The sequence below is a fragment of the Myxine glutinosa genome, chromosome 9 (assembly GCF_964187855.1).
Source record: "Myxine glutinosa chromosome 9, kmMyxGlut1.1, whole genome shotgun sequence".
In the NCBI taxonomy this organism is placed as follows: domain Eukaryota; kingdom Metazoa; phylum Chordata; class Myxini; order Myxiniformes; family Myxinidae; genus Myxine; species Myxine glutinosa.
The window spans coordinates 6889293-6916548 of NC_136269.1; the positions used below are offsets into that span (position 1 = coordinate 6889293).

Below are 27256 nucleotides of genomic sequence, written 5' to 3' on the forward strand. Positions count from 1 at the left end.
TCTATACATTAGGGTGACTCAGTAAAGGAGTCTACGTTAAGGTGACTCAGTAAAGGAGTCGACGTTAGGGTGACTCAGTAAAGGAGTCTATACGTTAGGGTGACTCAGTAAAGGAGTCTACGTTAGGTTGACTCAGTAAAGGAGTCTGTACATTAGGGTGACTCAGTAAAGGAGTCTATGTTAGGGTGACTCAGTAAAGGAGTCTGTACGTTAGGGTGACTCAGTAAAGGAGTCTATATGTTAGGGATTTTTTTTTTTTTTTGGTATAATGAATCGAGGCTCGTGAAAGAGCTAACATTTACTTCACAAACAAATCAACCAGACAAACAAAATATATAAAAAGAGGGAGCGGAAGACAAGATGGGGAGAGAAGGGGAAGCACACAAACACAACATTTGAGAGCAGGGAGATGTGTGGGAGGGGGAGGGCTTGGGGGGAGGAGGCGTGGGAAGGGGGGGAGGGGGGGGAAAGTGAGCGAGGGTGACTCAATAAAGGAGTCTTTACGTTATGGTGACTCAGTAAAAGAGTCTTTACGTTATGGTGACTCAGTAAAGGAGTCTTTACGTTATGGTGACTCAGTAAAAGAGTCTTTACGTTATTGTGACTCAGTAAAGGAGTCTTTACGTTATGGTGACTCAGTAAAGGAGTCTTTACATTATGGTGACTCAGTAAAGGAGTCTTTACGTTATGGTGACTCAGTAAAGGAGTCTTTACGTTATGGTGACTCAGTAAAGGAGTCTTTACGTTATGGTGACTCAGTAAAGGAGTCTTTACGTTATGGTGACTCAGTAAAGGAGGCTTTACGTTATGGTGATTCAGTAAAGGAGTCTTTACGTTATGGTGACTCAGTAAAGGAGTCTTTACGTTATGGTGCTCAGTAAAATAGTCTTTACGTTATGGTGACTCAATGAAGGAGTCTATATGTTAGGGTGACTCAGTAAAGGAGTCTATACGTTATGGTGCCTCAGTAAAATAGTCTTTACGTTATGGTGACTCAGTAAAGGAGTCTATACGTTATGGTGCTTCAGTAAAGGAGTCTTTACGTTATGGTGACTCAGTAAAATAGTCTTTACGTTATGGTGACTCAGTAAAATAGTCTTTACGTTATGGTGACTCAGTAAAGGAGTCTATACGTTATGGTGCTTCAGTAAAGGAGTCTTTACGTTATGGTGACTCAGTAAAATAGTCTTTACGTTATGGTGACTCAGTAAAGGAGTCTATATGTTAGGGTGACTCAGTAAAGGAGTCTATACGTTATGGTGACTCAGTAAAGGAGTCTATATGTTAGGGTGACTCAGTAAAGGAGTCTATACGTTATGGTGACTCAGTAAAGGAGTCTTTATGTGGCAGTTTTCTAGCAATGTCTTAATACTTTTTATATTTTAAAACTCACAGACCTTATCTTTTCTAGATAAAATATCAATCGAGTCATATGTGGTGCGTTTTATGGGAGTAATTAACCCTATAAGCGCCTGTGCAGGCAGTTCACTGTGGTCAATTACTCAAAGAAAGGATGCACATCAAAAGGTCCCAAAAGGTGATAGCACACACGTGTGGAGAGATCGTTTCATTTAATTGCGACACCGAGAATGGTCAATCATATCAATTAGCGGGCTGTGCTGCACATCACTATCACTATCATAGCATATTGTATGTGGCTTTATGGCAGCTGAATGTGTGTGAGGTAGCATCATTTGCTGCCAGGATATGTGTCGTGTCTTGTCGCAGTAATGATTGACTAAATACAGGAAAAATTGGAACCAGCTAAGCATTTTGAGGAAATTTTGAGGTCTACCTCCCAGATAATCCTGAAGTGTTGAGAGGACAAGATTATTGGTAGTCAAAGGGTATGATGCATTCTAGAAACGTCTTACACTTAGTTCAGCAATGTCATCAGACAAGACACTTGGTCCCCCTCCTGCCCCACCTGGCCAAAGGTGGGGGGGGGGCAATTCCTCTCTCCCCACTCCACTCCACTCCACTCCACTAAATAATGTTCTATAGAATTCTGGACAATTTGTACTTTTGTGTACTGTGGAGCTATTGCGCTGTGTGAAATTTCTACACAGTTTTTTTTTTGCAATGTCCATCGCAACCCTTCCACTCCGGCATCCCAGGTTATAGCAGATGTGTTTTTAACCCTCAGAAAGTTGTTTATTTTATTGTATTTTCATAATTCCTTCCATATCATCTCCCCTCAGTTTCTGTGACCATTTCATGACCAGGTGGATGACAGTGTCCGAGGCCGGAAGGAATGATGTCATATTAATTTTCTCTTGAGAGCACCTTTGATTGCTTTGCTCTTCGCTCATCAAGCTTCACCATTCAACATGTTTGAGCAGGTGTCACAGCGGTCTTTTATAAAATCTTTAACCTCCGAGCAGTCTTTCATGGTAGTCTGTTATGTCAAAGCTTTGCTCAAGCTTTCTCCTTTCCAGATTGCATAAACTAGACATCCTATTTATTTTTTGTCCCTTTCCTTGGTTTATGCAAACTAATAAAGAGATTGGGATGGGATGGCCGAGACATACACACACTCACCTCTACGCTATCTAGACTGGGTTTTATTCCTGACCCAGGTATAAATGTCATCCCGATCCTTGGCAGGCAGTGCGATTCATCCAGGTGTGTGCCGTCCCTCTCATGGACGGTTTCCTGGGCGTCACATCTGATGGTATTTGTTGCTGGACGTTAAAGATCCCACGGTGTCCTCCGTGAAGATTCAGCGAACTATCGCTGCCACCCTAAACAAATTCCAAATTCCTGCCATAACGACTGCTGTGAGAAGGATAGTAAACCACCCGGTATAACCCTTCACCAGGAAACCGTTAAGGCAGCACCAATGCTCTGTAACAGAGTATGGTACATCGGAATCAGATTACCCAGAGATCATAAAAACCCTAAACATAACCGAGAAACAAAAATGTACTCGAAACATTTGGCCGAGAGGTATGCACACTCACCTACAAGACATGTCACCTGGGTCTGCATCCTGCCCCAGCTAAAAACCGTCATCCCGGTCTTGCGCAGACAAGGCGTTGCATCACAAATTGTGCCATCCCTGTTAACCTGGGCGTCCCATCTACAGGCATTATTTGGTAGACACATTAAAGATCCCACGGTATCCTATGTGAACAGTAGGTAAACTATCGCTGCCACCCTGAACACATTCCAAATTCCTGCCATAACTACTGCTGTGAGAAGGACGGTAAACCACCGAGTGTAACCCTCCACCAGGAAACTGCTTCGGCAACACCATACTTCAGTCTGTCACAGAGCATGGTACATCGGATCAAACTTGAATGTCTATGATCCCGATTTGTATGTATGCTACGTAGTAGGCAGACGACAATTTTGTACCTACACACTCGTTTCTATCGATTGCAATCGATTCTTAAACTCTTCAGCAACTTTATTTATGTTTTCATCAATTGAACCTGTCCCATGTTACCAAATGCAAGACTTTAACCACCTGTGGTTACATTATATAATATAGCTGGCAAAGAGAGACAAATGGCAACCACCACCTGTGATCGGTATACTGCTGCACATTTGGAGTGCTGCACTATGATGTAAACTTCTGCAGAATGACGCGAGTCAGTGAAAGCAGATGAGGTGAAAACGAACCTTTCAAAACGCTTAATCCAAAGAGCTGAGAGTCTTTCATATTGAGGGCGTTGCAGACATCCAAGAATGCCTCCTGAACAGTAGCCTTCACCTGCAAAGCACAGCAATGCTTATTGCCTATTGTTTGAGCAGTGAAATCTTATCCAACTGTGGCCTGCAAAGTCTGACGGCAGTAGAGTTTGCAATAACAACAAGAAAGAGCAATCAGAGATTGCAAAACTTCGCCAGGATGTGTTTTCAGTGGGTTTTTAAGGCTTTTGTGTTCAAAACAAATATGGCGGCCGAACCACGTGCACGATGACGTCATCATCACATCTTTTTTTTCCCCAACAATTTTTCCCTAGATGATGCTCAAGAAATTTCATCTTGATCGTATGAAGTTTGTAATGTCGAATTATGATGTCATAATGGAGGCACCTATGACATCATTAGCATAATTTATTCCCAATGGAGCGTTCTTTACATTGAGCCATGTCTCAATTTTTTCTATGCAACACTTTCAGAGACAGAGGTGCCTCGGGTTTTTCCAAGATGGCGCCCATACCACGTGACCTGTGACGTCATAATTATCGTGAAAAATTATACAGGTGGAGTTGCACCTATGGTGGAAATTTCCTGTCAATCGGACCAACGGTTGCCGAGAAAATCATATTTATTCTGTGCAGACAAACAGACAGACAAACAGAAACAGACAGACAAACTGACTCAAATGCAATGTCCTCTCCTCTGGCGAGGGTAAAAAGAGAAGAATGACGGCACGAAATGCTAATTGCATGGGATGGAAAACATCAGATAGGTGTCGAAAGCTCACACTGTGCTACTCAGTCGAGGAAGTCAACTGCTGGTCCGATAGGTGACCCCTTTTACCTAATAGGTACCAAGAACACCACCGTGTTAAATATGCACGAGGTACAGCACTGAACCTTATACCGGTACACGAGTGCTGTCGCCATCACAGCAGCAGATAAACACTCGTCCCAAAAATGTCTAATGACGACCGAAGTAAACAAGTGGTCTCTGGCCACAGGTGTTTCACCGCCGTAAGGATCTCCAAGGTGCCGACTCTGTTCAACACCATGGAATGTCTCGGACACAATTGTGCGGAATCTGCAGCTCACCTTTTGTTTTCCCTTCGAATTGAGAGCCATTTGACAAAGCCTCCCCTATTTGTTTTGGGATAAATGATGCAATACGAGATGAGGGGGAATGTGAACAATGGGAACTCACGTTGGTGATGAGCGTTAGCAGCTCGTCGCTGGGAAGAACAACGCACAGCTTGTAGGTATCCCTCGGTGATGGTTTACCTCCGACCAAACCTTTCCAGCTCATCTTGGAGCCCGGTCGCCCCAGAACGAGCCGAAAGCAGTCGAGAACAAAGATCCCAGGAACCTCGTGCCGTTTGATCTCCTGTGCCTTCTGAGGGACACAAAGTGTACACTGTATGTGATGTACACCTGTGAAAGGTTTCCATTAGAAATGTTTATTCCACAACAGGCATGCAAACTCACCAAACCCGTATGGAGGTGGTGGTAACCCCAAGGTTAACCAAAGCTTTACTCATTTACAGATAGCACAGATTTCCGTTGACATGAAAATGTTAAACATTCCAAATATGTTAGGAACGAAAGAAAATAAATTACAGACAGGTAACAATATGGCGTCGTACGTTTTCACAAAGAAACCATCAATTTCATTCCAAATACTTTATGTCACGTGGACAGGAGTTATGGTTCTGTGCAGACACAAACAGGTAGCATTGTGCATACCTTACAATACTACGTCATGTGATGGGAGACCTAAAGGGTAATGGGAAAAGGGGGAGAGGTGGGAGTTGGCAACCCCAAGCACTTCCACCTTCCCCTTTCCCACCCCAACCTTCTCTTAGAAACCATGGATTCACTGTTGTCCATTAGTCATCTGCTTTAAAGGGGACTCGCGTTAGTGCTTCGTGGAACAACCACAGAATTGCACGACACAAGAGGGTAACTTCTGTCGATAACAAAGTCTACAGAGAAGGATGCGCCAAAGCGTCAATGAACTGGGTCATCGAGGTGAAAAGTGCACATTCAGGTTAGTCACACCTTGGTAAAGGAGTCTACGTAAAGGCAACTTGGTAAATGAGTCTACGTAAAGGCAACTTGGTAAATGAGTCTACGTAAAGGCAACTTGGTAAATGAGTCTATGTAAAGGCAACTTGGTAAATGAGTCTGTAAAGGCAACTTGGTAAATGAGTCTACGTAAAGGCAACTTGGTAAATGAGTCTATGTAAAGGCAACTTGGTAAATGAGTCTGTAAAGGCAACTTGGTAAATGAGTCTATGTAAAGGCAACTTGGTAAATGAGTCTATGTAAAGGCAACTTGGTAAATGAGTCTGTAAAGGCAACTTGGTAAATGAGTCTATGTAAAGGCAACTTGGTAAATGAGTCTACGTAAAGGCAACTGGGTAAAGGAGTCTATGTAAAGGCAACTTGGTAAATGAGTCTACGTAAAGGCAACTTGGTAAATGAGTCTATGTAAAGGCAACTTGGTAAATGAGTCTACGTAAAGGCAACTGGGTAAAGGAGTCTACATAAAGGCAACTTGGTAAATGAGTCTATGTAAAGGCAACTTGGTAAATGAGTCTACGTAAAGGCAACTGGGTAAAGGAGTCTACATAAAGGCAACTTGGTAAATGAGTCTATGTAAAGGCAACTTGGTAAATGAGTCTATGTAAAGGCAACTTGGTAGATGAGTCTATGTAAAGGCAACTTGGTAAATGAGTCCATATGTTCGTGCAGCTTTGTGATGGAGTCGCAGTCAGGTCGACTTGGTGACGGAGTCGATAAACCGTTAGTGTTGTCCTCAATGGTGTGGGTTCGATTCCTGCAGTTTCAATTCACACCAAGGGATTCCCATTGTTTGTTTACCTTTCCGTGTCGACACATAAGCGTCAGGTCTAACCAGCAGGTGTATGAAAAGTTTATCCAATCCTACACCCTGACATCAGCACCTGATCCCAATTAATGCAACTGAGTGCATCATGATGTTATTGCAACTAAAGTTACATCATTTTTATTTCAAGCACGTCTGAAATACTTTTCCCTTTGTCCACGTCCAAGGAAACTGGGACATAAATGGAAATGAATGAGTTTCGTTGCATGGACCTTTCTCTCTCATTCACCATGCTGTTACCTGCACGTTACTGTTCTCTATTCCAATTCGATCAACGCATTATATTTTCTCAACACAAGCATTACCTTTGTGACTTTCAGCACCGCAAGGATTACAGGTTTCCCTTTTAGTACAGTTCAGTCTTACAATAAGGTCTCCTCAGAATGATCATCACTAGTCAGAAACATTGACAACCTTGGACCAGGTGTGCTCTGTGGGGTAAAGAAAATTTGACTCAAGGATGACCAAGAAGCTGCTGCAATCCATCATTGCGCGCACGGTTTGTGTGTTACATCAGCTGCTCCACAGTTTTCCTCTCGAGGTCAACAAAATAACTCGTCTTCACATCATGAAACCACCTGAAGCCACACACACCTTGGGATGTTCCGTCAACTCCGTCTGGACCTCATGGAATGATGAAGAAAACAGCATTATTTTAACAAGGATTGGCACACTTTCAGTGGTGATATTTTCTCAAATTGATGTTTTCTGTGATAGTCTCGGCAAGAAATTCAAAAATGTGCTTATTTAAGCTGCATGAGGCATTTTTGAGGAAAAGCAAACAAATAGGTTTTTCTGAAAGGGATTTTCGTGCTGAATATGAATATCTTGTTTGTGTTTCCCAAAATTGCCTAATTAGGTCATTAATTAAGGTCAAAGTTCAATCAGTGCAAAATTCAAGTTTTCACAGAAATTATTTTATTTTTAATATCCAATACAGTGGCGAAAACGTTTATCGAGTATCTATCATATTAAGCCATATATCGTATGTCAGATTTGAATTTAATGGAAAATGTGAAAGAAATGTTTGCTTCTGAAGAGAATATCTCCGTAACGGTTGGACTTTTCATGCATTACCATATGGGCTTAACCCCTATCACCTTTGATATGTCAATGCACTCGTGAAATGGTTTTTCTGGCTTCTAAATTCTGGCTTCTTCTTTTTTTTCTCCAAAGGTGAATTACTATGGAACCAGTTATAAGCCTGAAGCGCCAGAGAGAGGTATCCTTTGAGCTGCGTATCATAGGTCAGCTGAGTGGTCGAGCTGAAGATGAGCCGTTTAACCAGACCGAACGGGGCTTAACTACCGTGAAAGAAGCAACGGAGATGAGGAAGAAGCTACGGAATGATGACCATAGGGCTGCCGTTGACGGGCTGACATCGCTCTTCGCAGAAAATTCGGAACCTGCGCCAGAACTCCAGTGGCACAGAGTGTGTTATTCAAAGTACACACATAAGAACAATATTAATGCTAAACTATCCAATGAACAGCGTGTAATGAACAGTCGGCCTACTGATGAAGGTAGACCAGAACGATACTTGCGCAGCTGTTGTAACAAAATGGACTGGAAGTTATGCATTTTCTGTCAAGACCCGAAAAGCAAGAAGATAACGAGTAACGTATCTACTATGAATATGAGTTCAAACATATATAATAATGCAAAATATGTTACAGTGACTCGGAGACTGTAACATGCAAAAACAAGACTGAATAACGCCAATGCTAGGATATTGCCACAATACGGTTATTTGACACTTCATCAGTGTTGGTTTAAGGGGGTGAAATATAAATATAAAATATAGAAATATAAAAAAGGTGACATATTCCTTTCTAATATATTGTTAGATATATTGTTGTCATATATAGAGAGGAAACCAAAATCCGTTTTGGTGGCCTACGTTGGAAAAGAGACAAATCCATGCGACCAAAATTGAACCGTTATTGAGATATTGGCGATAGAATCAAGAATTCCTATCATATTTTTCATTTAATTTGAATATTCGGCACATAATATGACGTTTAATTTGAATGATATGTAGAAAATTCTTGTAAATTCATCTAGGGGACGTCAAATAGGACCTTACGAAAATTTCATAAAAATTCGCATTTTGTACTAATTAACCCTTGACCCTAATTGGTGGCTAATTATGCAAATTTCGCAAAACAAACAACAAAGTCTCATTCCCCTGAACCTAGACAATGATGCTATGCCATATATTCTTTTCACTGGTGAATTTTGACATGACACATCAAAGGGAAATCGACTGACATGGCACTCCGTAGAAAGGTCAACCGTTACGGAGATATTCTCCATAGAAGTGAAAATTTCTTTCACATTTTCCATTAAATTCAAATCTTTGACATGCAATGTATGGCTTAATATGATAGATATTGGAAAATCTTTTTTACCACTATATTGAATATTAAAAATAAAACAATTTCTGTGAAAACTTGAATTTTTCACTTATTGACCTTTGACCTTAATTAATGACCTAATTAGGCAATTTTGGGAAACACAAACAAGATATTCATATTCAGCACAAAATTCCCTTTAAGAAAAACCTATTTGTTTGCTTTTCCTCAAAAATGCCTCATGCAATCACATTTGCTGGAAATTGAACCAGTCTATGACACACTGTACACCTAAAAATTATGTTTAGGATATTAGTGAGGTACCCGTGCTATGCACGGGTGGGAGGCCAGAAGCAAACAGGCAATGCAGAAATGGCGAATGCTAAAGCATGAAACCTATAAATTCCACATTCCTGAAGCACCTTCAGTCGCACGTCATACATGGACAGCAAGTTCGTGAAGGAGTTCCATGAAAAACGTACCCGTACGCAAACAAACGGGTACGTATGTTCCATTCCCAGTCAATGGCGAATCTGCATATGGCGATGCGCGAATTCACGTTTAGAAAGTCGAAACCATCACGGCATTTTGTCATTCACTTGAACTCGATATCTCTTTTTTCATTCCAAACAGCATAACTCCAGTCACAAATTAAATAACATTAATGTAAAAAATAAACTTTTAACAAATTCGTGACATAAACAAATATTTAAATCCTGATGTGAAGTTCCGTACGGTTGGGGGAATACAATTACGAATTCAAAATCGTAATTGTATTCACTCAATTCCAATCATCAATTGATACTTCAACAAAACGATTAACGTTTAACGATTTAACATTACGATTGAATGATGGTTGTATTGGGATATTATCAACCCACGCATTGCTGTCATCTGTCCACTTCCGGATTCGCTGCAGGTTCGTAATTCTCATCAAAATCTAAACAGTATTTGTAGAATTTCAATAAAAGCCACATCACTGTTCATATCGGTAAATATTATTCCATCGTGTTTGGAAAAACTGGAAAAAACAATATAGCCTATTTTACTCCAGGGGTCCGAGGATTACCCACGCAAAATATCGTTGTGATCGGTTAAGCTGTTTTTGCGGTACCTAGGAACGGACAGACAGACGGACATTTGGTGAATTATAGTAAGATACTACAACCATATTTGAAATTGTTGGACCACACTAACCCATTTGATCAATTTTGGAGTTATCACACACACACATGCACACGCACACGCACACGCACACACACACACACACACACACACACACACACACACCATTATATTAAGACTAGTACAAAACCCATTAAATACGACAGGTTGGAACCATTTATTTGAAGGTACATCCTCATGAGTGTGCTAAAGTCCGAAGCCTCAACGTAGTGTCAGGTGTGCTTATATCTTATTTATTTATTAGACATCCTCGGACGCAAATGAACACTTGTTTTACTCTGCACACATTGCATGTCACGCGCAGTGAATTTCACCTTCCTGAACCTTGTATTTATTGTTATTTTAGAAAACGTTTCTGTACACCGCCCTTGAGGGTCAGTTTACAAGCCACCGTCTACAATCTCTATATATAAAGGAGGAGTGTCTGTGTGTGTGTGTGTGTGTGTCTGTCTGGATGTCCGCTTATAACTCAAGAACTACACATCGGAGAAAAGTTTTAGACACAGATTCGGAATCAGCATAAAATCCCGGTGGTTTTAAGCTACGTTTTATTTTAATATCAATGGTTTAAAAAAACCGTGCCAGCTGCAATTCCATGGTGTAGTTTGTGGCGGCGCTAGACGTTCGGGGTGTATTGCAATGGTTTGTCGGGTTTGGCTGTGGGTCCAGAATAGTTCCCATTTCCTTATGTGCTTCCACTTTTATTTTGATTCTTCTGTTACAACGCCTTCCTTATCTACCTTATATCCCCCCGACGAGGCCTCTACATAATTTGATGCGGCAGAATTTCGTGCATTTTGAGTGAAAGAAGTGAGACGAAGTTGTAGGAGGAAGAAGAGGCGCGGTCACTGTGGACGCCTCGATCGTGAGTGGAAATGGCGGGAATTGCGTTTGTATCGCAAAGTAAAGGATCTGCATTCATTTCTGAACTTGCATTGGTGGATTGTTATACATCTGCATTATTTTTCAGAAAAAACTTTATGTTGAACTTGAAGGCTCCAAGCACGGACTATATATATATAGCCCTCATTGAGGTAAAAATAAAAGTAAAAAGCCTGCTATCGCTTGCCAAGCTAGCCGTTCCCCCCTCCCCCTCCCCCTCCACTCCCCCTCCCCTCCCCCTCCCCCCTCTCCCCCCCCCACTCCCCCCTCCCCCCCTTCCACCCTTCCCCCCTCCCTCCTTCCCCTCCACTCCCCCTCCACTTCCCCCCTCCCCTCCCCCTCCCCCCTCCCCCCTCACCTCCCCCTCCCCTCCCCCTCCCCCCTCACCTCCCCCTCCCCTCCCCCCTCACCTCCCCCCTCCCCCCTCACCTCCCCCTCCCCTCCCCCCTCCCCCCTCTCCTCCCCCTCCCCCATCTCCCTCCCCCCTCCCCCTCCCCCTCCCCCCTCCCCCTCCATATACGTTCTTTTCATCATATATTTGTCTTATTCTTATTCAACCCGGGCGAAGCCGGGTAATTCAGCTAGTTCCAATATAAGAGACAGAATTACTCTTTTATGGAAAATGTTTTTCGAGTTTGTTTTATCCTCAAAAATAGACCGGAGTGAACGCACATTCGTGTTAAATGATTGGCCTTTAAAACCTACCCTTATGAAGGGGACAGACATCTGTACAAACACACAAACTGACATTGTGCTTTATATGGCAGATTATCATTATTATTATTAACAACATGGTCCATTCTAGTCTTTTTGACATTCATCATCACATACTCAGCTCTAGATCGAGTCAGAATCTCTGATAAAGACAAGCCTGACCGAGACAAACTCCTTCCTTACACCGTGACGTCATAATAATATTGGACACCTTAACCAGCCAGCATGGCTCGACAAATCCTCCAAAAATCGAGCAAATCGATTTACATTGAAGATATACTTGTGTGCTGCCATGAAGGGAAATGCTAATCGATATCTCCATGATGAAAGAAATCATTGACATAGGCGTAGTGATAGGGGGGCCAACGGGGTGATCGCCCCAAGCGCAAAAGTGGATGTTGGGCCAAATGACACCCCAAAAAACGTTATCATGCTCTATTTATTTATTTATTTTTTTGTATACAGGATCAAGGCTCGTGAAAGAGCTAATATTTATCACACGAAAAAAAAATCAAACAGACACACAAAATATATAATAAGGGGAGCGGTAGACAAGATGGGGAGAGAGGGGGAAGCACACAAGTACAACAGCAGAGAACAGGGACATCGGAAGATCTGTGGGAGGGCGAGGGCTTGGGGGGGCAAGGAGGTGTGGGAAGGGGGGGGGGGGTGGTGGAAGAAGGATAAACCACAAGGACACTGCAAGGACTTCCAGGAAAGAAGTCGGTATTTTAAAAAAGTGGATCTGGGGTGAATTTAGCGGGGTAGAAAATATCAAGGTTTTGGATGGGGGAAGATAAGAGATGGTGGTGAACAGCTGTTTTAAAGACCTGGAGGGAGGAGTGGAATTGAAGGGAGTGGGGGATATTGTTCCAGAGGCGGGAGAAAAGAGGAATGAAGGAGTGAAGGTGAGCAGAGAGTTTTGATTTTGGCAGTTTAACCATAAGAGGGTTGCTGGCAGATCTTGTGCGACCTGTAGGAATATTTGGGGGACAGAGCACAGAGAGAGCTGGGGGAGCAAGGCCGTAGAGGAGTCGGTAGAAGACAAAGACCACCTACCTGCCTGTGGCGAGTCAGTGAAAGGCCCTCGGAGTTAGCATCATCGCGGGAGATTCCAATGATTCTGAAAGCTTTGGCTTCAACAGCATGAAGCCGAGCTAGGTGTGAGGCAGGAGCAGCAGCCCAGAGGGGAGAACAGTATTCCATTGAGCTGCGGATAAAAGCCTTGTATGTGGTGAGGAGCTCAGGTGTGCCAAGGAAGGACTCCGCACGATGGAGGATGCCAAGTTGGCGACTGGCTTTGGAGGCCAGATTTGAAATGTGGTTTTCCCAGGAAAGATCATGGCAGATAGTGAGACCCAAAAGCTTGAGTGACAGAACCTCTTGGATAGGATTGTTCAGAAAGTAGATGAGAGGGTTTTCCAGTCGATCTTTTCGGAGAGACATAGTAAGGGTGTGAGATTTGTCAGGATTGAAAGACATGTTCCACTTGTTTGACCAGTCTGTGATTTTGTCCAGGTCTGCAGAGAGTGAGGAGGCTGCAGTCTGCCGATCTGAGGGATGAGGTATGGAGCGGCAGAGAGTGGAGTCATCAGCAAAGAGGTAGAGAGGATTTTCAAGCGAGTCAGAGAGATCATTGATGAAGACCAGAAATAGCACAGGGCCAAGAACACGACTTTGGGGAACTCCAGCCTGAACAGGAAGGGGAGATGAGAGAAACCCATTCAGGGCCACACGTTGACTATGACTAGACAGGAAGTCCACAAGCCATGCGTGGAGATTTCCATGGATACCATAGGAGGAGAGTTTGGTGAGCGGAGCGGGGTGCCAGGCCGTATCGAAGGCACGTGATATGTCAAGGGAGACAGCTCTAATTTCCTGTTTGACATTGAGGACCTCCATCCATTGTTGAGACAAAAGGTTCTATATAAATTATAATACAACAGACTCGTGAGAACATGAGAAGTAACTTTCAGAATCACGTCTTACACTTTAAGCTCCGTGCTACGTGTCAATGTGTCAGGTCCATGTTTACAAACTCTTTCCATCCGGTTTAACATTGTTCATAATGACAAATCACTTCCGTACAGTAAATAAATCAGTATTAGTGATTATGGGGCTGTCGGCTGTGTAAGTCTCCTATCTTATCTAATTGTCTTGCGAATTTTCCAACAGATGAGAATATGCATTCTGTAATACGGAGATTGGAGATCGTCCATTGGCCCAAGGGATTAAGGGGTTATAATTGTTGGACAGATATTTCGTAATTACATGTCGATCAGATCCAAATGTTCCACAAGCTGTACGAGCCCAACTAGCGATGGCCAGGGTCACATGTAATAGTTACTTATTTAACTTCCTTGTCCCTCTCTCTTTTCCTTTCTACATCTTGGATTGGAATGCCCACTTTTCTACAATTTCATCCTCTTTATGACGTGTGCGGCCATCCTAGGAAAATTGTAATGGGTGCTCTTTCTGAATATTTTTCCCTCTTTCACGGGTAGAATTGACTAAAGCCAGGCCCAAGTGCACACACGTGGTACACCATGACATATTACGAGGACAGATGCGTGAGGGAAATAAAAAAAAGAAGGTGCTGGAGCTCGAAGGGCCTGGACTTTGGACAGAAGGGTAAACATGGAAAGAGGCCTCAGCGAGTGCGTTAGGCTGGCAGGAAGGCCTACAGGTACCCACACTCGCCTCTAGACTGTCCAGCCTGGGTTCAAATTCCGACACAGCTATAAACTCTCATCCTGATGTTTCAGAGGCAGGGCAATTCATCAATGTGTGTGCCGTCCGTCGAATGGACATTAACCTGGGCGGCTCGTCTGCCGGCTTCAGTTGGTGGACGTTAAAGATCTCACAATTCTCTTCGGAAAGAGGAGGAGAGCTCAGCTCTGCTGCTGAGCCCATTGGGGAAGCTTAGAACTCTTTCATATGAGCCCCCCCCCCCCCCAAAAGAAATTCCTGAATATGCCAGTGCCTTTGCGGTGCCAGCATTGACCTTTGGCCCCGGGCGCCACAAATCCTACCTTTGCCCCTGATCACTCTTACTCGAAAATGTTTCATTTACATCCAAGGCAATCTCATGTTATGCAATGATATAAAGGGGGAGGCAGGTAATTAAAACAAGAAAAAGAGAAAATGAAGGGAAAACTAGGAGAATTAGGAAAAGGGGAAATAAATGAGATGAATGGAGAGAGAAGGTTGGGGAGGGCGAAGGCGAGGGGATAAGTGGGACGGGGCTAAATACCATGCTTATGTGGGTGTGAACAATGTGTATGGGCTCCAATCCTAAAAGGTTGTGCTCATTGGGTACACTATTTTGGTCATAAAGCAGGAACCGTGAGGGTGGGAAGTGTCATGAGGCACAAATTGAGACACTTGACATCCTCGTGGGTTTAAATGCCCCAGAGTGTACAGACGAATTTTGAACACAAAGGTGACTCACAGGTGACCTGTGAGTGTGCGCTTAAACAAGAGGAGATAAATATCAAGCTTATATCAATTCCACATTGTGTTAGCTCGCTTGCTGTCACACCTCATCTCTCAAACTCCAGTTCGTTTACATTTCACAAAAATGAATATAATATGGATGAAGTCACCACACACCTCGTAATGGAAGATGATGTTACAGCGACAGTGAGCAAAGTAGACATGGAATAGCGACAGGATTTGGCGAGCCAGCCTCATGAAACTGGTGGGGAGCAGAGACATATCGAACACTGCTGTAACCTTGACACACACCATGTTTGTTCTTGGACACATGGTTGAGGCTCTTGGAGGAGATAGAGCAGAATGGAAGGGGACAAGATGGAAAGGGGGAAACACCAACAGCAGAAAAAAGTGGAAATGATACAGATAAGTCTTTTCTTCCCAAGAGAAGGGCAAGCACACATGGGGCGAATAAGCTGCACATAAGATGAACGACCACAGCAAGAAGAGGAAGGGGAAGGTGAGGATGAAACAGAAAACGAAGACCGAGGAAAAGAAGACATCCTAAATGCTCATGGAATGTTGGATTGTAATCCGTTTCAGAAACTTATCCCAGATTATGAAAACTATGGAAGGTGGGAGAAGGAGTGGAGGGGGAGTGGGGATGCATTTGTTCCAACAATGGTCAAAGATAAAAGCAATATGTCGATATATCTGGTTATATTTTGCAAAGAATAACATTGAATAGTTTCTTTTAATGAAATTATAATTATATTCCCTGAAGCTATAATATAATATCGTTGTTTTTTCCCCTGAAAGTGAACGAGGTCCAAATGTCACCCATGAGGTGCCCACTTCCCCTCCCTCTTCCCATTCCATTCCCAACTGGACCCTTCAGGACGGCTTTGGCAGGAACGGGACGATATGGTGGACACATGGAGAGCAGATAGCGAATGCTTATCAAAGGTACATTCCGGTCTGTCTATCTGCTGGCGTTTCCAGAAAGCTTGTTCCTTTCCCATCAATCCTGGATCTTTTGCTTCAACCCGTCGAATCAGGAATGCTTCACCCTGGAATTCCCTCTCGGGCTCTTTCTACATCTTTGTTACGTTTATGGGTGCATCACATTCCTCATTGTTCTATCATTTGTTTCCTTGTTTTGAACGAGATAGAGAGACATGTTCAACAAAGTACAACTGTGAAGATGCTTTCCCACAGGTAGAGGAATCAACAAGTTTCCAGCACATTCACTTTTGAAGTCCAACATTCCTCCTGATTCACCTCCAACATAATGGAGGGAGGCCCTTAAAGCAAAAAAGGCCAGAAAACCTAAAGTTAAAAAAAAGAAAAAAGAAGAAAAAAAAGCCAAGATTAAAAGAGAAAAAAAAAAAAAAGATTAAAAAAAAGTAAAGAAAAAAGTAAAGAAAAGAAAAGGCCAAGATTGCGGACAACAGTAGTTTCATTCAGCTTCTTGCCGTAACAAAGGAGGCCTTGTGTCACGTAAATACATTCATTGCATGAAATGTTTCCTTGGAAAAAAAATTCCATGATGTTTGGTATGATTGTGAACAATATGGAAAGTTCATTAAGCCTCCAATAGTTATGAGGATCAATATTTTTTTTCCTCATGGATGAATTCCACCTTCTACATCACAAAGGTGATCTCCCAATTAGGGATCACTGAACCGCAAAACTGAATTATGAAAGGACATATTTACCGCAAGGAGTTGTGGGATACAGCCAGGGTCAGTAGATGTCATTATGTCGACTTTACAGTGTTTGGTGATTCCCAACCTGCCAACCACCAACCAGGTGACTTGCAAAGATAGCTGTAAATGAAAAGGATGTAAAAAAAAAAAAAACATGCACAATTTGGCTGACTCACTTCCTAAGCTCATGGATGATGATGATGATGATGATGATGATGATGATGATGATGATGTTAAAAGTCAATTCTGAAAACTTCAAACTTGTTGAGAAAGTAATGATATCGTTGTCGTGAAATTGTGTCCAAGTCTGAACCCAGGTGTCATGCGACTTCTGTCCACTGCACGGCAGTTATAAAGATCTCGGACATTCAGTGCAGCGATCATTCCTGTGACATTTATTATGTTATGTAGGTGCATAATTAGATGGTACGTACAACCACTTTGTTCAAGGCTTGCTTGTGCTCGATTGTAAACCCATTACTGATTCAGATGAATGCTGAGTACTGATATGATATTCGCTGATTCTCTTTACAGGTATTGCTCGGGTTCGATTCAGATTAAACTCATGATCTGAGACAATGCTGTATCTCTAATTTTTACAACAATTAATCTGAATCCATCTCTTGTCTTGATCGAGATTGTCATGACTCATAAGTTGATACAAGTACCGATCTTCGGCAGAGACCCTCAGGCGCCGGACGCGTCTGTCCAGCTCAAACACTGGTTGCGTCGGCTGACAAGCTACCTGGGAGCCCAAGCGGATCTCACGGACGATATCAAGCTAGCTGTTCTTAATTCCCACGTGACCCATTCCGTTTATGAGTACATTTCTCAATGCGACACGTTCGCCGCCGCCCAAGCGGAACTACATCGAATCTACATTAAGACTCAGAGCGTGGTCTACACTCGCTATCAGCTTGGTTCACGGCGACAGGACCCTTCGGAATCCATTGACCACTTCGTTCAGGAACTTCGCCGTTTAGCTAAAGACTGTACAGCTGAAGCTCGGACGCACGAACAGGTGTGTGATGATTTGATGTGTGATTCTTTTGTTTCGGGGATTTACTCGCCGATAATATGTCAAAGATTGCTGGGGACATCAGATCTAACGCTGAAGAAGGCCCATGAGTTGGCCCTCATGCTTCTCGAGGCGCAGACACAATCGGAAGCGTACGATCACCCGTACGTCACTGCAGGTTTAACCGGTGAGAAATGACTGGAGAGTGCTACTATTGCGGAGCGAACGGATGCTGAACCTCCGCTGGAATCGGGGACAACGGACGCTTTCGAGGCTTCAGGCACGAGCGTGACAGCCACAGCTGCTGCCGCCCCATCTGCCGGGAGTAACGCTAAGTGCTTTTCTGCGGAAACCGGAATCATTTTAGGTCAGTTTGCCCAGCGCGAGAAGCGACGTGTCACTCGAGCTCATGGAGAGGCCATTTTGCAAAGGTATGCCACTCGTCACGAGGCCGGCGAACTCGCTCAACACTGTCCGTGAACCTCTCACCGCCCGAGGCACAATCGGCACCCCGTGCGGCATTGACTGGGATCATCTCCCTGCGTGGGCCTCACGTGGGCCTCGCGCGACCTTGACTGGGATCCTTTCACCGCCCGGGGCTCGTTCGGCTCCACGCTCGACGCTGGCCGGCGTCGGGCCCACGCGCGTGGCTCGATCACCACCTCTGGATGTCGACAACTACGGGGCCGCCCGGACTGTTCAGCGCTGTTGTCCCAGTTATGATTGAGGGACAGATGGTAAACGCCTTGATCGACACGGGCTCAACTGATAGCTATGTTGACATGCGACTCGTCCAGAAGCATGGCTGGCTGATTCTCGGAACATCGCACCGTATTTTCATGGCTTCCGTATTTTGGAGTCCCTTTGGATGCGGACTAAAGGAGAATGTCAGCTGAAGCTAGTGATCAATGGCCAGATGTTTCCGGATGTTCATTTAAAGGTCTGACCGACATTATCTGCAGAAGTTTTGTTAGGTAATGATTTTCTCCGTCGTCACGGTCGGTTAGAAATGGAATTTGGTGGTGATAATACTCTTTCTGTATGCGCTCTGGCCGGGATGGAAATAGAACCCCTGTCACTGTTTCCCAATTTGACTCCTGACTGCACGCCGGTCGCCGTTGAATCGCGATGATACTCAAGGGCTGACACGCAATTTATTGCTGAGGAGACGAGTAGACTTCTAAAGGAGGGCATAATCAAACCTAGTCGATCGCCTTGGAGAGCTCAAGTTTTGGTAGTCCAGACAGAAAATCATCGCAAACGCATGGCAATCGACTACTTGCAGACCATAAATAGATTTACGGAATTGGATGCCTACCCACTCCCAGGATTGGATGCTCTGGTCCGACAGGTGGCACAGTACTCGGTATACAGCATTTTAGATCTCCGAAGCGCGTATCATCAAATTCCATTTGCAGGGACCGATCGCATCTACACCGGGTTTGAATCCGGACAGAGGTTGTACCAGTTCACTCGTTTGCCTTTTGGAGTCACCAATGGGGTTTTCATGCTTCCAAACGGCCATAGATGACATAATTGCTAAGGAACACTTAACAGATGTCTTTGTTTACCTGGACAACCTAACGGTTTGTGGGTACGATCAAGCTCATCATGATGCTAATCTGCAGCGCTTCCTCAAGGTTGCGCGCAAATACCGGCTGACTCTGAACTAGGCTAAATGTCGCTATTCGGCTCGAACGATAGATCTCCTGGGGTACACCATGACCCAGGGCACTATATATATTTTTTTTTTTTTGTATACAAGGTCGAGGCTCGTGAAAGAGCAAACATTAATCACACAGAAAGACAAACCGACACATAAAACATATAACATAGGGAGCGGTAGACAAGATGGGGAGAGAGGGGGAAGGACACAAACACAACATTTGAGAGCAGGGACCGAGAGACATGGAGACATCGAGAGATCTGAGAGAGGGCGAGGGCTTTGGGGGGGGGGGGCGTGGGAAGGGGGCAGTGGGAGAGGTATAAAACATATGGACACTGCCAGGACTTCCAGGAAAGAAGTTGGAATTTCAAACAAGCTGGATCTGGGGTGAATTAGCGGGGGTAGAAAAGATCAAGGTTTTGGATGGGGGAAGATAAGAGATGGTGGTGAACAGCTGTTTTAAAGACCTGGAGGGAGGAGTGGGATTGAAGGGAGTGAGGGAGTTTGTTCCAGAGGCGGGAGAAAAGAGGAATGAAAGAGTGAAGGTGAGCGGAGAGCCGAGATTTCAGCAGTTTAACCACCAGAGGGTTGCTGGCAGATCTTGTGCGACCTGTAGGAATATTTGGGGGACAGAGCACAGAGAGAGCTGGGGGTGCAAGGCCGGAGTGGAGTCGGTAGAAGACAGAAAGACCACCTACCTGCCTGCGGTGAGTGAGTGAAAGGCCCTCAGAGATAGCTTCATCGCGGGAGATTCCAATAATTCTGAAAGCTTTGGTTTCAACAGCGTGAAGCCGAGCTAGGTGTGAGGCAAGAGCACCGGCCCATAGGGGAGAACAGTATTCCATTGAGCTGCGGATGAAAGCCTTGTATGTGGTGAGGAGCTCAGGTGTGCCGAGGAAGGACTTCGCACGACGGAGGATGCCCAGTCGGCGACTGGCTTTGGAGGCCAGCTTGGAAATGTGGTTTTCCCAAGAAAGATCATGGCAGATAGTGAGACCCAAAATCTTGAGCGACAGAACTTCTTGGAGAGGATTGTTGAGAAAGTAGATGGGAGGGTTGTCCAGTCGATCTTTTCGGAGAGACATAGTAAGAGTGTGAGATTTGTCAGGATTGAAAGACATGTTCCACTTGTTTGACCAGTCTGTGATTTTGTCCAGGTCTTCAGAGAGTGAGGAGGCAGCAGACTGCCGATCTGAGGGAAGAGGAATGGAGCGGCAGAGAGTGGAGTCATCAGCAAAGAGATAGAGAGGATTTTCGAGAGAGTCAGAGAGATCATTGATGAAGACCAGAAAAAGCACGGGGCCCAGAACACTGCCTTGGGGAACTCCAGCCTGAACAGGAAGAGGAGATGAGAGAAACCCATTCAGGGCCACACGTTGACGACGACTAGAGAGGAAGTCCGCCAGCCATGCGTGGAGATTTCCATGGATACCAAAGGAGGAGAGTTTGGTGAGCAGAGCGGGGTGCCAGACCGTGTCGAAGGCACGTGATATGTCGAGGGAGACAGCTCTAATTTCCTGTTTGGCATTGAGGACCTCCATCCATTGTTGAGACAGCAGAAGCAGCATGTCCAGAGTAGAGTGACCTGGTCTGAAACCAAATTGATGATCAGAGATCAAGCCATTGGAGAAGAGGAAAGATTTCATCTCAGAAGCAATGATGGATTCCATGACTTTGCTGATAATTGGGAGAAGGCTGATTGGTCTGTAGTTGCTAGGATCTGTTTTTGCACCTTTTTTGTGCAAAGCGGTGATGTTGGCTGATTTCCAAGCAGATGGCAGTTGACCTTGAGCAAAAGAGAGGGTGAAGAGAACAGAGAGAGGGTGAGATAGAGCAGCAGAGCAGGATTTTAGGACCCGTGGGCTGATGCCGTCGGGTCCAGTTGCAGAATCAGAGTCGAGGGTTGACAGAAACTTTTCCACCTTGTCAGGAGGAAAGGACACGGAGTCCAGGAGCAGCAGGGTACGACTGGGTATGGTGGGTACAGAGAGGGATGGGTTTGGGACACAAGATTTAGAGGCAAACACAGAGTTGAGGCATTCAGCTTTTTCACGTGCGGAGTCAGCTGTGTAGCCGTTTGAGGTAAGGGAGGGGATGGAGGGGGAACAAACACCAGAAACGGATTTGACCAGACGCCACCAGGATTTGGAAGAGGGAGACAGATAAGAGAGTTCGGTCTTGAGAACGGAGAGATATTGTTTCCTGGCTCTCCTGAGGGTGGACACACACTTGTTTCGGGCTTTGTGAAAGGAAATGAGATTTCCTTCCGTTGGATTTGCTTTCCAGGAGACGAAGGCAAGTTGTTTCTGGGCAACAGCCTCACCACAAGATTCCGTGTACCATGGACGGGAGGAAGGGTATGACAACTGAAGACGAGATGGGATAAATCTGTGCATGAGAGAGAGCAATTTACTTTGGAAGAATTCCCAGGATGAGTTGATGTCAGAGGTGGTAGAGATGGGAGACCAGTCCAGATGATTGATGGCTGCTTGAAGACCGTGCCAGTTGGCCTGAGTGAAATGCCAGACTCGTCGACGCTGAGCAGGCTCCCTGAGGATGGTCAGAGAGATGTCCACTTTAACAAGGACATGATCAGATGATCCGATCGGAGCAGAAGAAGAGCAGCAGACATTTTCAGGGAAGTTAGTCATAACCAAGTCCAGAAGAGAAGATGTTCCGTTGACTGAGATCCGGGTCGGGAAATTGACAGATTGTGTCAGTCCCAGTGAGTCGCAGAAGTCCTTTGCTGAGGAGCCATGGCTGGTGAGAGAGGTACCCACACCCAGCCAACTGGCATGATGACAGTTGAAATCACCACATATGAGGAAGAGAGAGTTGGGATGAGTAGATAGAAGTTGGTCCATATCATCAGACAGCGAGATGTAGATGGAGTCATCACTGTTTGGTGGACGGTACAACACACATATGAACAAGAGGTGGGAGCGAAGGGGAAGCCGTAGCCAGAGGTATTCCTGGGGGTGAGGTGGAGAGAGTGCAGTGCAGGGTGAGTGAGGAAGAGAGTTTTTGATAAAGATAGCAACCCCGCCTCCAGGACGAGGCTCAGGTCTATCATACCGGAGGAGGGAGTAGCCCGGGAGAGATACTATGGAATCAGAGACATCATAAAGGAGGAAAGTTTCTGTTAAGCAGATCACGTCTGGTTTGACAGAAGCAACCTGTATGGAGAGATCAGTTAAGTTTGAACGAAGGCCCCGGATGTTTGAGGTCCATACCGTTAATGAAGAGGAAGGGGGAGCATCAGATACAGAACAGGGGGGAGGAGGGGTAGGGTAAGATGTGGAAGAGGTGGAAGAGGTAGGGAGAGCTGTTGAAGGTGTGTCAGAGATTTCAGAATAGCTCGGAGAAAGGGAACGATGGGGCGGACAAAAGGTTTGATGGTGATTGGGTGAGCCACAATGAGGTGTTATTTGAGGAGGGGGAAGAGCGAGGCAGAAGGTTGGGGGAGATGGAGGTGAGAGTTTGAAGGGGGAAGAAGCGGGGAGGACGCTTTGAGGAGGGGGAGTGAGAGGGGGGAAATTGAGAAGCAATGAGGGTGGGGAGATTTGAAGGGGAGGGGTGAGGGGGGAGTTTGGGAGGGAAGGGACAAGGGGAGGGATTTGAAAGGGATGGGATATGGGGGAGATTTGGAGGGGAGGGGTGAGGCAGGAGTCTAGGAGGGGAGGGGCGAGGGGGCGTCTTGGCGGGGAGGGGTGAGGGGGTAGTTTAGGAGGGAGGGGGCAAGGGGGGAGATTTGAAAGGGATGGGTGATGGGGAAGATTTGGAGGGGAGGGGTGATGGGGAAGATTTGGAGGGGAGGGGTTATGGGGAAGATTTGGAGGGGAGGGGTGAGATTGGATTTTTGAAAGTGTACGATTTATGGGAAACGAACATTTATTGCAAAATGAGTTTCTTGTGACCTTCGAGTTAAAAATACGTTTAAGGACGCTGGATGGAGGATGGAGTGCAGGAGAGTTTAGGGAATGTAGAAAAAAGGCACTATAGGAGATGGATATTTTTTTTGGGATGAATTGATTTGGTGAGCAAGTCGAAAGCAGCCTTTTAAAGAAGAAGAAGAAAAAGGTGTTATAAAATATGACGGAATACATAACTTGAGGGGAAAGTGTAAACATTGAAGGTTAATGAGTGAAAACTATCTGGGGAAATGGGGGAGAAACACGTGGTCGAAGAACGAACGAACGAATAAGAATGAATAAACGAGTGAGAACAGAGAAGGAAATGTTTTTTTTTTTTTGTTGTTTTTTTTTGAGTTGAGATTTACACAAGGAAGTAGGCTATGGGTGAAAAGACTGGGAATACAGAGAACGAAAGTTATTGGATCACAAACGACGGACCACTGAGAGAAAACCAAAGCCTCAAGGTTGTACAGTGCACACTGTACAAGGCCTTGCTCGCGACACGGCAAACAGACGATCAATTTATGAAAGATAAACACCGAGAAACAACCAAAGTTGCACACAATAACTTCACACACCGAAAGATAAATACAGTTTCGACAAAATACAATTGTGAACAGACTTAACTTCGAAAAACGTGGAGACCGTGTGGAGCTTCGAAAATCCCTGCCGCCGTCTCCAAGATCTCCTTACATTCGAGGAGCCATACATCCCTGCCGCACTATCACCCCAGACAAAGAGCGACAGCGACCCTTGCTCGACATGGCCTCACCACATGATCGTGCTTCTTTGAAGCGTGCCCTCGGGCTACTTGCACATTATTCAAAGTGGGTCCCAAATTTTTCTGAAAAACTCTGTCCCCTTGTGGATTGCAAAGTGTTCCCCATGGGTCATGCCGCCAAGGTCGCTTTCCATGGACTCAAGTCGGACATAGCTGGCGCCGCTGTGTCGTCTGTAGATGACAATATGCCCTTTGTTTTGGAAAGCGATGTGTCGGACCACGCGATAGCTGCCACGCTCTCTCGAGGGGGGCAACCTGTGGCCTTCTTTTCAAGGACTCTCTCCTCCGTAGAGAAACGTCACTCGTCTGTCGAAAAAGAAGCATACGCCATAGTTGAGTCTATTAGGCGTTCGAGGCCATATTTGCTTGGCAAACGTTTTGAGGTCATTACTGATCAGCAAAGTGTCGCTTTCATGTATGACATGCGCCATGCCCAGCGCAATAAGAACGAGAAAATCACTCGCTGGAGAATAGAATTAGCAGATTATTGCTACAGCATCAAGTATAGCCCGAGGCGGGATTATCTCACAGCGGACGCATTATCACGACCAGCGGTGTGTGTGAGTCTCACCTCCTTTGAGGATCTGCGTGTTCTTCATGAAACGTTGTGCCATCCCGGTGTGACTCGTTTAGCTCATTATGTGCACAATTGCAATTTGCCCTACTCTGCTGAGGACATTTGTCAGCTATGTCGCACTTGTAGGCTATGAGCCAGACCCCCCAAATTGACCGGTCGGTACCATACAGATGGAGTAAGGCTCATTGTGATTTTTAGCAAGATATATGTCCCTAGATATGAAAAAAAAGTGATAGCAGTGTATAACTCTCGGCCATCTCTGTGTTATCACCCGAAATATTATTATACGCCCGCTTCGCTTCGCCAAAAAATGTGATATTTGCTAAAATTGGAATAAATATGTTTTTAAGGACCACAGAGTGCCAATAATTTGCATACTGGATGCCAACTAATATAGTAATAGAAATATAGAACATTTGTGGGGTTTATTTATCAAATTTTTGATATAATGACAAATACTGACACTTGTAATAATACTGTATAATAACAAGGCGTATTTGTTCGAGAGATCATGATAAACCTAGAGTGTGGAGCAAGTTTGCATGCATTGTGAAATATAATGTAGCTGATGTTACAAACCTACTTTAGGATACTAGCTAATACCAAAAATTACACTGAGATACCAAAAGTAGTAGACGAATAAACCTAAAATGTTCAAAAGCTATGTTTCGTTCCAAAATATCAAAATTAGGGGGTATGGTTGAACATATTTTGAACTTTGCCAAAATATGTGCCCCAAACAACCACCATATTACAAAGTAATGATATATTCCAATGCAGTGGTTCCTTGCGAAGATTTTGAGCGGTCAAATGTTACTCTGGGAGTTTTCATTTTTGAAATATTGACAAAAATGTACAATGTGAATTCTGAACTCGAAGCGATTTCGACCACTTTTTCACTAAATTTAACATATTTTTTGTCATTATATCAATATTTTGATAAATAACCCCCACAAATGTTCTATTTTATATTACTATATTAGTTGGCATCCAGTATGCAAATTATTGGCACTCTGTGCTCCTTAAAAACATATATTTATTCCAATTTTAGCAAATATCACATTTTTTGGTGAAGCGAAGCAGGCGTATAATAATATTTCGGGTGATAACACAGAGATGGCCGAGAGTTATACACTGCTATCACTTTTTTTCATATCTAGGGACATATATCTTGCTAAACATCACAATGAGCCTTACTCCATCTGTATGGTACTGACCAACCCCCTTGGCTCATAGCCTATTGTTCCGTTTGTGCTGAACTCAAACCTCATTTCTACAAACCACAAATGGGTACACTGATCCAGGCTACTCGGCCGTGGGAGAGATTGGCTATGGACTTCAAAGGGCCCCTACTGGCCTCGAGTCTACCTGCTAGTCCTAGCCTACCGGCTTCGGGTAGCTCTCGCTACCTTCTCACGATAGTTGACGAGTTCTCCAGATTCCCTTTTGCTTTCCCGTGCAGCGATATGTCCACTGGGATGGTTATCCGGTGTCTGCAGATGTTGTTTTCCATGTTCGGGAATCCGGCCTATGTACACACCGATCGAGGTGCTGTGTTTCTGTCCCAAGATGTGAGAACCTTTTTGCTCCAGCGAAATATCGCTTCTAGCTATACTACTCCGTACAGGCTACAGGCGAACGATCAGGTGGAAAGATTTAATGGCATTATATGGAAGGCCATTACTCTGGGCCTTAAGACCCATGGACTAGGACTGGACCGATGGACCTGGATGGTACACTGGGCGTTAAACTCGATCAGGACTTTATTGTGCACCACTACTAATCAAACTCCACACGATCGTCTGTTTCGTTACTCGCGCCGTTCAGGTGCTGTCCGACCTTTGCCGGGCTAGCTTGCCGAGCCCGGACCGGCTTTCCTCAAACGCGCAGTTCGCCCGAGTAAATACGACCCGCTCGTCGACAAGGTTCATATTCTCCAAGCCAATCCCGAGCACGCTCGAGTGCTGCTGCCAAATGGACGCGAGTCTACAGTTTCGGTGCGTCATCTTGCTCCGTGTGGGGATACCGCTCGGCCGGAGCTCAGCTTGGGGAATCCGTTGATGGGGAATTCGCCATCAACCCCGCCCCCACATGCGCCCGATCCGATCGACATTGAGGTGCCGCCGCCGTGACCCGAGATAGGTGGTTATCCCGATGTGGGTGAATTCGGACTCGCGGTTGAAGCCCCTGCCTGACGCGTATCGAACGTGCGCCAGAAGAGTAATTCGCCGTCCTGATCGCTATGGCTGGGATTAGCATGAATTGCTGCTTTATGTAACCATCTGCTAACTGAAGTTTCCTATACTGCTACATAGCTTGCTTGCTTGGTTCTCACCACTAGGGACAGTGTAGTTTTAACGCCGGGGAGAATGTCGTGAAATTGTGTCTAAGTCTGAACCCAGGTGTCTTGCGACTTCTGTCCACTGCGCGGCAGTTATAAAGATCTCGGACATTCAGTGCAGC

General features: G+C 44.9%; 1 protein-coding gene and 1 long non-coding RNA gene across 7 annotated transcripts in view; one reads left to right on the top strand and one right to left on the bottom strand.

Moving 5' to 3' along the window:
• Positions 1-27256, bottom strand: part of LOC137412320 (FERM domain-containing protein 6) — a 125953-nt gene that overhangs the window by 67743 nt on the left and 30954 nt on the right. For 4 of the 6 annotated variants that reach the window (XR_010981469.2, XR_010981470.2, XM_068097580.2 and 1 more), the window contains exons 1-2: positions 4855-5142; positions 3628-3718 (exon numbers count right to left, since the gene is read on the bottom strand). Coding sequence is in view for 4 of the 6 variants with exons in the window: in XM_068097580.2 (XP_067953681.2) it covers positions 3628-3718; positions 4855-4956 (193 nt within the window). In the remaining 2 variants the exon portion in view is untranslated. Of the gene's footprint in view, positions 1-3627; positions 3719-4854; positions 5143-27256 lie in introns of those variants that run through there. The other 2 variants (XM_078784064.1, XM_078784065.1) reach the window with 2 other exon arrangements.
• On the top strand, positions 5491-17529 carry LOC137418651 (uncharacterized). The gene is made up of 3 exons (XR_013624480.1): positions 5491-5697; positions 7735-7990; positions 16027-17529. It is a non-coding gene; the product is annotated as an uncharacterized LOC137418651 (long non-coding RNA).